The 16,547-nt window shown below is 34.5% G+C and overlaps 1 protein-coding gene across 8 annotated transcripts in view; it reads right to left on the bottom strand.

The window, feature by feature from the left end:
* Nucleotides 1–1,538: 1,538 nt before the first annotated feature.
* LOC143248478 (ER degradation-enhancing alpha-mannosidase-like protein 3) overlaps nt 1,539–16,547 on the bottom strand; it is a 66,015-nt gene continuing 51,006 nt past the window's right edge. The window contains exons 21-23 of one of the 8 annotated variants that reach the window (XR_013027003.1): nt 15,358–15,537; nt 5,106–8,161; nt 1,539–5,023 (exon numbers count right to left, since the gene is read on the bottom strand). Coding sequence is in view for 1 of the 8 variants with exons in the window: in XM_076496878.1 (XP_076352993.1) it covers nt 7,587–8,161; nt 15,358–15,537 (755 nt within the window). In the remaining 7 variants the exon portion in view is untranslated. Of the gene's footprint in view, nt 8,162–15,357; nt 15,538–16,547 lie in introns of all 8 variants that reach the window. The other 7 variants (XR_013027002.1, XR_013027005.1, XR_013027001.1 and 4 more) reach the window with 7 other exon arrangements.

Here is a 16,547-nt window from a genome sequence, read left to right as displayed (position 1 = left end):
TTCGCACAAAGCTACTCGAGGGCTATCTGTGCTAGCCGTCCCTATTTTAACGGTGTAAGACTAGAGGGAAGGGAGCTAGTCATCACCACCCACCGCCAACTCTTGGGCTACTCTTTTACCAGCGAATAGTGGGATTGATCGTGACAATATATAACGCCCCCACGGCTGAAAGGGCGAGCATGTTTGGCGCGACGGGGATGCGAACCCGCAACCCTCAGATTACGAGTCGCACGCCTTAATACGCTTGGCCATGCCGGGCTCATGCTAATTATGGAGTTTATACTGAATGCTCGATATTCATGTTGATTTGTTAGAAAAGCTTATTCTGTACTTTTTGATAACTTCAGTAACATGACAGCAAAATAGTTTAATTCAGAAGTTTTATGACATCGAGTTGTAGCTAAAAGCAAATTAAAATTTATCAAGTAAGCCTTATGTTTATGTACTAGGTTTAATGTTTACATCGGACTACGAATAGGCCTAACTACTACTAACGTTATAAATTAAAATTTATCAAGTAAGCCTTATGTTTATGTACTAGGTTTAATGTTTACATCGGACTACGAATAGGCCTAACTACTACTAACGTTATAAATTAAAATTTATCAAGTAAGCCTTATGTTTATGTACTAGGTTTAATGTTTACATCGGACTACAAATAGACCTAACTACTACTAACGTTATAAATTAAAATTTATCAAGTAAGCCTTATGTTTATGTACTAGGTTTAATGTTTACATCGGACTACAAATAGACCTAACTACTACTAACGTTATAAATTAAAATTTATCGAGTAAGCCTTATATTTATGTACTAGGTTTAATGTTTACATCGGACTACAAATAGGCATAACTACTACTAACGTTATAAAGTGTGTTTAAAAAGTGATGAATAAATGTTAATTAATAAACATTATTTTGTTATTTTAAAACGTGTTATCTATTTGGACTTTAAACAAAGAAAAATAAACTTATTACTACCAAATCTTTTTTATCCTTTCTACAGCTTACAAAAGTTAAAAGATTTGTGTCGGAATGTCTGCACTGTCTTCTACTTCCTGCCCTAGAATACAGTGCAGTCTCAACAGTACTATTTTTAAGTATCTCTCACATACTGTCGTTCAGAGCTATATTTCAATTTTCTTCATAGTCTTTACTAAAAATGAGCTGATTAGAGAATTACTTTTGAGACTGATTAAAAATGAGTACGTACATCTTGGAGTTACAGAAAAATTCATAGTTAAATTCTGTAAGCTTTTTGTTAATCATTCAACGATGGTTTCCTGTCAGTTTTACACCAGTTGTTTTATAAAAATGTTTGACTGTTGCAGCTAACCAATTATTTTTCCTCTAATTTAAGATACATAAATTAATTATCAAATAGTAACTGATTGCATTGTATTGTTTTATAAAATATTTTATGTATTTCAGAAACAAAAAAGTAAAATTCTAACTTGAAGATGCAATTTCCTTAACAATTATTGTAATTTCTCGATAAAAGAAAATTACAAACTGAATACAATTGTTCCATAAGTTTACTCACATAACAGTTTATTAAAAAGAAAGTGCCTGTTCACTGGATGCTTACTAAACTCATGTTTTTACATACACACACGTATATATGATTAGGAACAACTTTACAACTACCAGTTAGGTGTCACGTTCTTTCTAGTTCAACATCATAAATATTTATCTCTTGCTGTTCCATTTTCTTACCAATAACTGATCTTAGTTCTGTCTTTCATGAGAAAAATATAAAAGACACTTTCACCAATAATATTTTCCTAAACTCTAAAACCAAATGAAAAAAAACACACAAAAAACTCCAGAAAATGCACAGATAATGTTTAAAAGGACACGAATTAAATAGATAGATATGTTACAAAAAACAAACAAACTGTTTCTTTAAAAGTGATTTACCTAGCAAATACACAGCTATTACTACTGTACAAATAACAAATGAAACTTTTACTGAAACAACACTACGATAATAAAACACAGATGTTCTCAAGAGACTGGAGAATAACAAATTAATGAATCTTTCAGCATTAATTAATGACCAAACTGGAGTGAAAACAACAAAAATCTTCTGATACGAACATTAACTAATGACCAAACTGGAGTGAAAACAACAAAAATCTTCTGATACGAACATCAACTAATGACCAAACTGGAGTGAAAACAACAAAAATCTTCTGATACGAACATCAACTAATGACCAAACTGGAGTGAAAACAACAAAAATCTTCTGATACGAACATTAACTAATGACCAAACTGGAGTGAAAACAACAAAAATCTTCTGATACGAACATCAACTAATGACCAAACTGGGTGAAAACAACAAAAATCTTCTGATACGAACATCAACTAATGACCAAACTGGGTGAAAACAACAAAAATCTTCTGATACGAACATTAACTAATGACCAAACTGGAGTGAAAACAACAAAATCTTCTGATACGAACATTAACTAAAGACCAAACTGAGTGAAAACAACAAAATCTTCTGATACGAACATTAACTAATGACCAAACTGGAGTGAAAACAACAAAATCTTCTGATACGAACATTAACTAATGACCAAACTGGAGTGAAAACAACAAAAATCTTCTGATACGAACATTAACTAATGACCAAACTGGAGTGAAAACAACAAAATCTTCTGATACGAACATTAACTAATGACCAAACTGGAGTGAAAACAACAAAATCTTCTGATACGAACATTAACTAATGACCAAACTGGAGTGAAAACAACAAAAATCTTCTGATACGAACATTAACTAATGACCAAACTGGAGTGAAAACAACAAAAATCTTCTGATACGAACATTAACTAATGACCAAACTGGAGTGAAAACAACAAAAATCTTCTGATACGAACATTAACTAATGACCAAACTGGAGTGAAAACAACAAAAATCTTCTGATACGAACATTAACTAATGACCAAACTGGAGTGAAAACAACAAAAATCTTCTGATACGAACATTAACTAATGACCAAACTGGAGTGAAAACAACAAAAATCTTCTGATACTGAACATTAACTAATGACCAAACTGGGTGAAAACAACAAAAATCTTCTGATACGAACATTAACTAATGACCAAACTGGGTGAAAACAACAAAAATCTTCTGATACGAACATTAACTAATGACCAAACTGGAGTGAAAACAACAAAAATCTTCTGATACGAACATTAACAAATGACCAAACTGGAGTGAAAACAACAAAAATCTTTTGATACGAACATTAACAAATGACCAAACTGGAGTGAAAACAACAAAAATCTTTTGATACGAACATTAACAAATGACCAAACTGGAGTGAAAACAACAAAAATCTTTTGATGTGAACATTAACTAATGACCAAACTGGAGTGAAAACAACAAAAATCTTTCGATATGAACATGTAGACTTCAAGCTTTATTACCTACACATGAAATTTCTTGAAATGCTATAATCTACATAGTGTTCAATATCCATACTGTTGCTCTCTCTTCTTCATAATACTGTGAACTTGAGTAAGTCAGAGTGCCTGTTAAATGCCAAAATTCTGATAATACATGCTAAGTTTACATAACAAAACATTTACTTAAAACTATTCTCTAAAAAACCTCTGTGTAATGTGTAAACAACTGTATGGAAACATATAGACTTCAAAATCATGACTAATGAAAGACGTGCTTTATAAAAGCATGCTGGCATAATTGGGAGTGCCTGAAGGTATTTCTTGACATTAATCTGTATGTGTTACATTTATTAACTTCGTGCTGTGAGAAACAAACAAACAAAAAAGACAATAGTTTACTTTGTTTTGATTCTTACATTTGTGAAAATCAAGTGTTATGATAAAAATACATAAACACCATAACCCTTCAATTCTCATTCTATGTACATACAGTTTTGTTCGATGGTCACTAGTAAAGTTGTGCGAACGTTAATACCAATTTATACACAAAAAAACCCAACTAGATTAAGTTTTATAATCTCTGGTGAAGATAACTGGTTTGCAAGTCCAATATTTGAGCAAAATGTTGCATTTAAAATGAATTATTCATAGAGCCAGTCTGTTTCAGCCAAGTTTTTGAAGGAACATTCTACTTATGTGCAACTCCCCAAAGATGTACAAAAGGAGAGTTAACCATCCAAATACCAAACTGTAACCAAAAGAAACTCTCTGAGAATAAGTACTGAAATTAAAATATGTTCCATTTCTTGTAGCAAAATAAAAGATTAAAAAAGTTATACATTATTAGAAAAATTTTATGATGTTAGTCATTATCTCTTTATTTAATTAGACAAATACAATTATTTTTCTTGTAACATATATATATTCAAATATACCATAAAAATTTACTGTCAGGCATCTACAATTTTTGATAACCCTTGAGGATATCCTAATTATAATAGCATTGGTTTGTATTTACAGCAAGTCTTTTAACAATGTACCAGCTACTGACCTTTTACTTAATGGACCCTATACACTTTCAATTGTATAGAGAATGCCTTCTAGATATTATTATTATTACCTTTCTGTCATAGAACAGAACACTCCAACTGACACTCCATCTGTTTGGTCAAAGAGGAAATGGATTACTAGGTTCAACACTTGTAAAAATTCTGACCCTCCAAGGAAGATAAAGATGATATTAAACAATAAAGTACAAACCCGTAACAAATGTCTGATAACTGAAGAAAACAAATGATGATTCTCGTCAACTAACTGCTTACCCTTGTTACGTGGTCATTTTTAGTCCTGAAAATGTGACCTAATTAACACTTATTTCCATTGTTTAACAGCTTGAAAAACAACCACAATAAAGTACTGTTCTTTACCTGATTACTAAAGGTCTTGTGACTTCCAGTTTAAAGAAAGCTGGTAAAAATGTTATTTTTGGATGGTATCAGCTTTACCACAATTACGGAAACTTCTAACTTAGAAGTAAAGCTTTAATGTCACTAACTTTCTTATCTTGACATGTGAATGTACACATCAACACACTGAACTGTCAAATCTGTTGATCAACCATGTGGCTAGTCAGTAAATTTCTCATCTTGACACGTTAATGTACACATCAACACACTGAACTGTCAAACCTGTTGATCAACCATGTGGCTAGTGACTAACTTTCTTATCTTGACATGTTAATGTACACATCAACACACTGAACTGTCAAACCTATTGTTCAACCATGTGGCTAGTGACTAACTTTCTTATCTTGACATGTTAATGTACACATCAACACACTGAACTGTCAAACCTGTTGATCAACCACGTGGCTAGTGACTAACTTTCTTATCTTGCATGTTAATGTACACGTCAACACACTGAACTGTCAAACCTGTTGATCAACCATGTGGCTAGTGACTAACTTTCTTATCTTGACATGTTAATGTACACATCAACACACTGAACTGTCAAACCTATTGTTCAACCATGTGGCTAGTGACTAACTTTCTTATCTTGACATGTTAATGTACACATCAACACACTGAACTGTCAAACCTGTTGATCAACCACGTGGCTAGTGACTAACTTTCTTATCTTGCATGTTAATGTACACGTCAACACACTGAACTGTCAAACCTGTTGATCAACCATGTGGCTAGTGACTAACTTTCTTATCTTGACATGTTAATGTACACATCAACACACTGAACTGTCAAACCTGTTGATCAACCATTTGGCTAGTGACTAACTTTCTTATCTTGACATGTTAATGTACACATCAACACACTGAACTGTCAAACCTATTGTTCAACCATTGGCTAGTGACTAACTTTCTTATCTTGACATGTTAATGTACACATCAACACACTGAACTGTCAAACCTGTTGATCAACCATTTGGCTAGTGACTAACTTTCTTATCTTGACATGTTAATGTACACATCAACACACTGAACTGTCAAACCTATTGTTCAACCACGTGGCTAGTGACTAACTTTCTTATCTTGACATGTTAATGTACACATCAACACACTGAACTGTCAAACCTGTTGATCAACCATTTGGCTAGTGACTAACTTTCTTATCTTGACATGTTAATGTACACATCAACACACTGAACTGTCAAACCTGTTGTTCAACCACGTGGCTAGTGACTAACTTTCTTATCTTAACATGTTAATGTACACGTCAACACACTGAGCTGTCAAACCTGTTGATCAACCACGTGGCTAGTGACTAACTTTCTTATCTTGACATGTTAATGTACACGTCAAGACACTGAACTGTCAAACCTGTTGATCAACCACATGGCTAGTGACTAACTTTCTTATCTTGACATGTTAATGTACACATCAACACACTGAACTGTCAAACCTGTTGATCAACCACGTGGCTAGTGACTAACTTTCTTATCTTAACATGTTAATGTACACATCAACACACTGAACTGTCAAACCTGTTGATCAACCACGTGGCTAGTGACTAACTTTCTTATCTTGACATGTTAATGTACACGTCAAGACACTGAACTGTCAAACCTGTTGATCAACCACGTGGCTAGTGACTAACTTTCTTATCTTGACATGTTAATGTACACATCAACACACTGAACTGTCAAACCTGTTGATCAACCACGTGGCTAGTGACTAACTTTCTTATCTTGACATGTTAATGTACACGTCAAGACACTGAACTGTCAAACCTGTTGATCAACCACGTGGCTAGTGACTAACTTTCTTATCTTGACATGTTAATGTACACATCAACACACTGAACTGTCAAACCTGTTGATCAACCACGTGGCTAGTGACTAACTTTCTTATCTTGACATGCGAATGTACACATCAACACACTGAACTGTCAAACCTGTTGATCAACCATGTGGCTAGTCAGTAAATTTCTCATCTTGACACGTTAATGTACACATCAACACACTGAACTGTCAAACCTGTTGATCAACCATGTGGCTAGTCAGTAAATTTCTCATCTTGACATGTTAATGTACACATCAACACGTATCCATTGACCATTCTTGGCATAATAAAGAACAGAGCTGGTAATATTTCAAACTGAAAATTATGTAATCACATAAAACTATTCCTTCAATTAAAAGAGAGAATGTTCAACAAAATATCTCATACAAATGACTTAATTTTTATCCTATCACACCCACTTCTGTTGCATTTTCAAGAAAGACGTCTCTAACTTTTCTCAACAGATAGAGTATGGCGAGAGATGACCATCAGTTAAAAACGTGTCAGAATGAAACAGCATTCTAGAAATATGCACTACACTCTCAATTTGAAACTTATGGTGCACCTATGTTCAACTTTTGGTTCTTTCATAAAACACCACTGGAAATAGAGCATTTGAATACCAATAACTTGGATACCAAAATTTTATATATTATTAAAAACCCATTTATGATGGTAAACCAGTTGTATTAAATAATTAAATTAGGTTAACAACAGTATCAAAGTGCTCTGACTTTACCAGTGTATCTTCCCACAATGACCGACAGTGCCACTGTCCCCTCCCTCAAATATTTACTTCACAATTTACACATCAAGGAGAGAGTTGTGAAGTCTCGTCATGATCATGGAATGTACACAGCCAAAACACAGATGGTCATAAATCATCCATTTCATCATCTGGACTGACCAGAGTAGACTGACTTTGGGTCAGTTTACCACTGGTACCTCTTTTGTATGCTGACGTGAGGAAAGGTTCTTTGTGAGTTCTGATATTTTGTAGAAAGTACTGAAAAGCTATTGGATTGGTTAAAGGATTTAACGTGTGGAGATTTGGAAGGAAAGGCAGAGAATCTGTAAATTGAACTGTCTTGGCCAGTTTAACTAACAAATTCATGAGTTCTTGATCAAGTGACAATAATTTCTCTTTACCAAGCAGGGTTTTCAAGAAGTAACGAAACCTCTTGTGCAGAATGTCATTACCAGAGCTTGAAAACTGACCACTGCTGACAAGAGATAACAGCTGATCTAGGTCCACTTTGATCTGTTGAAGATTATGGAGTTTCATGAACAGTTCATGCATATGCTTACTGGTACTAGATGAATCTTTATCTTGTGACACATCTGGTTCGTAAACCTCAGTGACCTGACCAATTCCTATCACAGAAGGAGTATCTCCATCACCAAGACCCTGTGGTGAACTGGGAATGTTCTGTGTGTGGATTTCTTCACCTGTTAGGAACAATGAAAACATAATTAAAAGTTAACAGTAATTCTCTTGCACTCCACCACATCATTCTTTACAAATACCCAACAAAGCATTAATAAATTCAATAATTTCTCCTTTGAAATTGTTTTTCTTAGTGTTTTACAATAAGAAAGTTCACAACTAGCTTAAATGTGAGCAACTTACCTGATAAATAAACTTACTACATATTACACCAAAACCTAGGCAAAGTGAAGTTTGCCATTGTCTTTTAGAAGTTTAAATATTAGAAGATACATTTAGTTTTGCATTTTATATACTTTGCTGTTTAAATTCGAATCTTTATAAATAAAGCACAAAAATATGCATTTTTGACATTTATCTAGGTTATTGGGGCAATTTCCACTAAACTTTATGGGATGATAGTCTGGAACAAGGAACATCTTACTGGGAGTTCACAACCCCTTCTACCAACATTATTGTTCTTACTGAGCATTTAATAGGGAAAATGTGAACACTCTGAAAGTAGCCTAAATACTAGCTGGTGAAAAGTGTAAGACCATACCAAAATGAAGTCCTAAACAGGGTAGGAAATGCCCAACAAGAGGTCTCGGTAGCGAGTTCCATGGCCGTCATTGAGAATAACTTTAAACATTCGCTTTGGCATGGTTGGTACAAGCGTTTGCAGAAGGCTGGCTAGAATGTTATTCCAAGTGGTGAAGATGGCTTTACGAAGATCATACACTGTTTGGAATTGATATCCATTTTTATAAACTTCCCTTGCCATCCACCCCCAAACATTTTCAATGGGGTTCAGTTCGAGCAAATACACTGGATGGTCCAACAGATTCATGTTATTCACCATTAAAAAGTCCTTTGTCCTGCAGGCATTGTGGATTGCAGGATTGTCCTGCTGAAAGATCCAGCCATTTCCACACAAGGAAGGGACTTCAGTCAATAAGGATGCTCTCTCCAACATGTAGCCAGCTGCTGTTTGATGCCCCTGTATAACCTGAGAATAAAACCTTCTTCCACTTTTCTACATTCCATGCTTGGTGCTTCTCAGCTGTTTCGTGGTGTGGAAGGAGGCATGGCCTTTGGAGACATTTATGGTTTTTAAAGCCTTTCTCTTGTAGATGCCGTCTTATTGTTCTTGAGCTGTATTCATCATCCGTAAGGGCCTTAATCTGGTTCAACGATCGGCTGGTGTCTTGCTGGAAAACCTTTCGAATCCTCCTGCTCAATGCCGGCAAAATTTTCTTGGGCCAACCACTTGAAATTCTCGTTCCGTATCTCTTAGGGTCTTTTATGAAATTTGCAACAGTAGTTTTACTATGCCCAATCTCACCAGTGATGGCACGTTGAGAGAGACCTTGCTTTTGCAGCTCGACAATTCTGCCACGTTCAAACTGTCAACTTTTTAGCTTTTGCCATTTTTTTACCCAATGTAACACAGGAGATGTTGACAAAGCTGATGCTTGAACACAAATGACTAAATTTCGTTATGTGTTTACCAATTAACACTTCATTTTAGTATGGTCTTAAACTTTTGACCAGCTAGTATTTAGGCTAATTTCATTTATTTTTTCTTTATGTTCATTGGCCTAAAGATTTTTGCCAGCAGTGTATCTATTACTTATAAAATGTATCCTAGGTTATATTTATAGTAGTAAACTAAACAAATCAATGTACTAATTATGACACAACACCAAATCTGATAGTCAAGGATAATATTAAATATCCTTTAACACGGCTAGATATACTTTTCTAACTATTCACTGATCGTGAAACAAAGATGAGCACATAGTGAAACTGATTGATTATCAGCCCCTTTAATCAATAACATTCAGCTCATCCTATGGTAATAATGTCCTCCAGGTGTAAAGAAGTATTGACACTATCATTATATTTTGTTCCAAAAATAAAACTAGTTAGTGAAACTGTTTGCAATTTGACAAGAATGTTCTTAAAAATATGTAGTTTCAGAAATATAAAAGTTATACTTTTCCTACACTAAAATGCATTTCCAAAAGGTGCTTACTTCCATTCTCACAGGTATAGTTATTCCTGTTCAGTGCTGCAACCTATATGTAATAATGTTTTTGCATGCCACAAAACTATAACTCTCACATGCAGCACAATCAACATGATTGAACTGGGTCTTGCACATAGATCACTATGGGACAAGCTTCCATCTATAAGAGTGCAACACACCCTTCTGACTTATTTGTCACTCCTTCTGTTTCATTCTACCAAATTAATATATTTCAACATTGGGCATCAAATGGAAGCACTGGTTTATAGAGGGGACAATGGGTGAGAAGAGGTAAGTACCTATTAAAAACACATTTACAATATAGGTACATTTCCATAGTTTACAGATACATTTAGAATCTCACATGAAATAGGTGGAGGAGTAATTTCGAGGGAAAGGAAGAATCATCCGTCAAAAGCAATTGAAGAGAGATCTTGTTCTAGGCATACTCTACATCAAGTGCATAAAAGACATAGTAAACATGGGCAGAAATTGTGGAGAAGCACACCCAAAAGGGGAAAGAACAATGTTTGGATAGAGATCTGAACCTCCTGACAGCTGAAGTTTAATCTTCAAGAAGACAGAAATGTGGGTGAGAGTAAAAAGGATGTGTAGAATGGCTAAGGTAGGACTGCCCATACATGGCAAGTCCACTACATTCAAAACCGAGCCACTGAGGAAGTGACTGACAACCATGCAGGGGTAGGAAAGAGGATCATACTGGCAGCAAGAAATTTTCCAATTAAAAATTCACGTGAGGAAATCCAAAAAAAAGAGGAACAGTGGGTTAAGTAGTTCAAAACCCTTGACTTAAAGATGGAGGGTAGGGAGAACTGGATGAAATACAGAAGACTGAAGATAATACAGAAGGGACATTTTTTTAGAGGTAATGGTGAGGCAAAATGAGCTGGAGCAGCTGAGAAAGCCATGGTCGTACCAATCAGTAAAGAGTAATTGAAGAACTTGACATGGAGTGGTGTGAATGATTGACATCACCAGGAGAAGGAGCCAAATAGGAGGATACAAAGATATTTTTGGTCAAACACTGGCTGAACATATCAACAGCAATGCAAGTGGATGCAGTAATGCAGACAAAAACTAAAGTAACTAGATATTGAGGAAGATGGCAAAAGTAAGGCATGCCTCACTGAAAGCATAGCCACTGGAAAACTTGAGGATCGAGAGACTACTCCATTGGATAAATTTTACTGGTTGGGAAAGATAATACATGACAAAGTTGAATGTATCTGAAGCATGCCACATAAGGAGACAAATATCAAATGTATGGGTTCAATAAAGGAGATCCAAGGTTTGATGACCAAAGAAATAAGAATTGGTGCTGCCTCGATGAATGGTAAAAGTTAACATCATTAAATTCTCATAAGGGATCATGACTATATGATTCCTGATAAAATGGAGAAAAATAATCCAAAGCATGATATATGGTCAGAAGCTCCAGGATGTTGACATGGTATGACCTCTCAGTTGAAGATTACTGACCTGAGGTTCCTGCTGTTTCCAAGGGATCTCGTACAAGGTTCCACTGAACAGACCTAATATTCACTCAATTCTACATAAGGCAACATAAATAAATGAAATAATGAACAGTAAAGGTGTGGAGAACTGAAAGCTTCATTGAATAGAGTTAAAGAGGAAGGTTAAGCCTGCCCGAGATGAGTGTTGAAAAAAACATTCAACTGTATGAAACATTGGGCAATCATATCATAAAGAATAAGTCATCCAACTTGATCAACAAACCCACATAAGCTACCTCCTAAAACAGCAGATGAGTGTGATGGAAAGACTCCAATTCAGAATAAACTAATAGAAACCAGTCATCCCAGTACTGGTGTGAACACAACCTCTGAGAATGCATATGTTGAGCAAAAGTCATAACCACTCAAACAAAAGATATACAAGATCAAAGCAAGTCTGAAGGGTGGTTCACAAATTGTTAAGCTACCTTGTGGTGAAAACCTGAAGACAGTACTTTGACCAACAAATTACAGGAATTGGTAGAGATATCTACACTGGTAATCCATAAACCTGGAGAAAAAAATCACCCAAGAGTGAGAAAAAGGCTCCATGGTAAAGTGAGACAGAACCAAACATTGGTTAAGGCATGAGAGGTTGGTCACAGATCATGAGTTGTCAGTTTTCTGGAATAAAAACCTGGAGAAGAATAATGTACAGGTTTGATGGCTTTCTGTAAAAGAAGATTCTGTACCATGTCAGATGGACATCAACTGTTGGTAAGATCTCAGAAAGGAAGTCAATACCAGAAATAACAAAGGAGGGAAAACAAAGTGAGTGACAAGTCCCTTAGGTAATACCTAAATAACCCAAAGATCTGTGGCAAAATCAGTCAAGTGGCTCCCCATTGAAATGTAACTCACAGGTCAGTCACCTGTATGATGTGTTCATCTTTATCAAAAAACACGAGTGGAGGAACACCTACAGGCAGGAATGGGTAAAAGCTGGGAATGAGCAAAACATGAAACAGTAATAGGGGATTGTTGAGGGTCAGAATGAGACAAATGAGCAACCAAAGATGCAAAGGTCAATTGCTGTCTTACAAATTCCACACAGGGTTCTAAACTCTCAGAAACTTCTCCAAAAAGAGGCCATACATAGGTCCCGAAGATATATAGGTGGTAAAAAAACTTGGGAAATACTGCATTTCTCCCCAAAAGATCCTAATAATAAAGAAACCACGTGTCTAAGAAATGGTTGACAAATGTTTCAATGTGGAGGTAAGCAAAGCAAGGAGATAATATCCCTTGAAAAACTCTCAGAATCTTGATGTAGCACTTTGGAAAGGTGGTGGACTGTGAACAAATACAGTAAGAGAGTTGATAGGGGAATATGATGGTAGGAAAACTGGGTGTAGAATTAGGGTTCACCCCAACATCGACAAAAGTGAGTCCAACCACTGAGAATTAAAAAACAGAAATTCAGCCTGATTTAAAGAAAAATGATCTGAAACCCGTGGAGGGTGAGGCATGCTAACACCCTCACACGAGATACAAACTGTTCTTCATGAAACCTCTTATCTAGAGAAGGGGGAAACATAATACTGAGAAGAGAGGGTATCATTTAACAAGGAAGGAAGAGGATTATAAAAAATCAAGGAAATTGATAAAACAGAACACGTATGAGAAATAATGTCCATAAAATTAGGCCTAGCTGATTTCACAGTAGGGACACAAGAAGATATGACAAAACCAAGTGGAGAAAAAATGTTGTCATGTTTATTATAATTGTGAACAGGTTTGGAATATTTAGGATGAAAACATGAAGAAGTTTGACTCCTGTAATGATTGATCTCTAGGCACACAAGAGCTAATACTACTGTAGTAGACTTTTCCCCAACCTGTGTAAGTGTACTGGTAGGTGATATGACTTTCAAAGTGGTAACTTGGACTCTGAACTTCATCATTAAAGCTGAATAACCAAACACAACAGCATTAAATAAATAAAAACTACAAACAAAAAAGTTATCCTTATGTTTTCAAATGCTTAAAAAATGAAAATAATAATTCAACTTTGGAATAAATTATAAAGTAGTTCATTCAATGTTGAAAAAAAATAAATATTCACCAAGATTAAACACAAAACACAGCTGAAAAGCACAATGATAAACACTTTGACACAAGCACTGCCAAACAAGAAATGATAGTTTGACAGAATCAAATACAGGGAGTCATTTGCATCAGGTGAAAGTGTCACACTCCAGTTGGTGGAAGGTTCTCACATGATAACTTAGATGCAAAATGCACGTGAACCATATCAATTGCAGTTAACTTGGGAACTCAAGGTACAATAATAGTTTTTGTACACAGAGAGCAGCACTGAACAGGAACAGTAATATCTGTTGGAGGAGATAAAGTACAATATCAAAATATTTGATTTTTTTCTACTATTTACAATAGTTCACCTACAAGGTGATTTTCATTTTCAGTATTAAAATACTGTTTATGTTTTATTAAAGTATATGTTTATATTTTATTGTACATTTGTTTTATAGTGTATCACTATAATCAATGTACAATGCAACAATATGTTTAAAAATTAACAAATAGAAATATGTTTATATCTTTTAACTTTGAGAAACCCACTACAACAGTCATAATTTTATTGCATGTCTTATTTCACCTTTACATTTTCACTTATAGTATATTTTTATTTTCAAATTTTGTTTTTTTACAATTTATGACAGTATATTAACTTCAGGACTGTAAGACTTCATACACAGACTTGTTGAAAAACAAGATGGCACTTGTTGTGTTTATAAACTTTCACAATCCAGGCATCTAGAAGTTGTACTTATAATAAAATTCATTAGACCTTCCAAAATGTACATTCAGAAACACAAATAATACATAACTAAGTAAAATATTACAGTAAAACCTATATGAAATTTAAATGTCTATTAATCTAATATGTATAAGGTAAGAAAATATAACCACATGCCATGGACCTCATTCTTGACAATGGGCTGAACTTCCTTTCTATCGCATGCATTCAAATCCATAAACTTATAATTTATCTTCTTATAATTAGATAAAAGGTAGGAAATCTGTTGTTTCTATTGATTATTAACATGCCATTTAACTTCAAGTTAAATACAGCTTCAACTTCACACAACTCACCTGAGAAAATTACACTGATATTCTATAATCTTAAAACACTTTCCGAGAGTAACAGGGTATGTGAATTTTGAATGTCTTGCATAACAATCTATGTTAGCTACTCACAGTTGTTTGTGTAGGAGCTTTTAAAGGTTGAGAATTGTAACTAAGTGGATTACATGACAGAAAAACATGTAGTTTTAAAAGTTTCCTTTTAAAATAAAGAAATAAAACAAAGATATAATGTACTTAATAATAGTAATTTCATTAAATTCATTGATAGTAAAGTAATTTAATTAAAAATTTTGAATTTAATGCAGTACCAATGCAAAAAGAAATTTAAAAATGGTATGTGTAGTTATTGAGCCAATGAACTATTTTCACATGATAGCTGGAATAGTAATTACTACAAAGACTATTTAGTTGTTTATTATGTTCATGAAGGTTAGTTACTTTACACAAGACATGCTAGTAGGTCATTAATTAATGAAGTTAATCACCCAGATGTTAAATAACTGTAATTAGCTAGCTAATATATTGATGGTAATGACTCCACCTTTCAACGATAATGCATCAGCTATTCCAAACAACAGCCCTGGATGTTCCCGAACTGCATTCAACAAGATTCCTCCATCTTCTGAGAAGAGAAACACCACAGGTATCTTAATGTCATCATTGCCATCTCCAGACATAGCAAACATGGGGGAAGATTTAGAGCTGGTTTCTGGATTATTATCTAACACAGGAAAAAACAATAACAGAAGAAAGTGAAAAATCTTCCTAAAGTATATTACTGTAACACACTGATTGATAACAGGATATTCAAGATTGTGTTACTAATGGAATATAATCAAAGATAACAAACCTTCAATAATTATTTTAAAACATACCTGGGGGTAATGTATCACATCCATACTTATACAATATTCATTTATAGCTTACCTTTTCTTCTGAAGGTGAATAAACACGTTTAAAAATTAAATTTAACAGCCTACAACTGTAGGCCACTACTCTAAAATTTTCAGTTTCACAACAGAAATGTTGCAGTTGATAGTAGTTTTTCAAAAAGAAATAGAGTAAGCCTTAGAAATTTAGCATAGCTGTCCAAACTGAAGTAACCAAGTCCTAATAACACTTACTGACATTTTTCACATATTTTAAGCACCTATTAGAGAACAGTAGATCTTCAATGAGCACTTCACGGCAGTGCTTCAGTTACTCATTATTACTAGTTTTGTACAGAAGAAGCTATAGCCTACTTCAGGCTCCTCAAACAGAGAAATTTCCATACTGTATTTTTTAATTTGAAAAAAATACTGTATGCGTTACTAAAACTAAGCTAAATATTATGCTATAATGGAAAAATGTAAGAATTTCACTATAATACTGGCTGGAGAACCAGTCCTCTGGATGGAACTTGTGTAAATTCATGATTATTGAATGGTTATCTTAAGACATGAAAAGATTCATTCCTTATATGTAATAGTCAAAAATGCCAATACAAACTACAGAACACAAAATGTAAAAGTGAAACTTTGTATCTTCACATGGAGCCAGTGAACCTCCACACCAAATATGGTGATGATCCATCTATAGGAGGTGAGGTAGTGATACAAAATGTGAAACTAAAACTTTGTATCTTCCCATGGAGCCAGTGAACCTCCACACCAAATATGGTGATGATCCATCTTTTGGAGGTGAAGTAGTGATACAAAATGTGAAACTAAAACTTTGTATCTTCCCATG

Source organism: Tachypleus tridentatus, chromosome 4 (assembly GCF_004210375.1).
Source record: "Tachypleus tridentatus isolate NWPU-2018 chromosome 4, ASM421037v1, whole genome shotgun sequence".
In the NCBI taxonomy this organism is placed as follows: Eukaryota; Metazoa; Arthropoda; class Merostomata; order Xiphosura; family Limulidae; genus Tachypleus; species Tachypleus tridentatus.
This window is presented reverse-complemented; position numbering and strand designations above follow the sequence as displayed.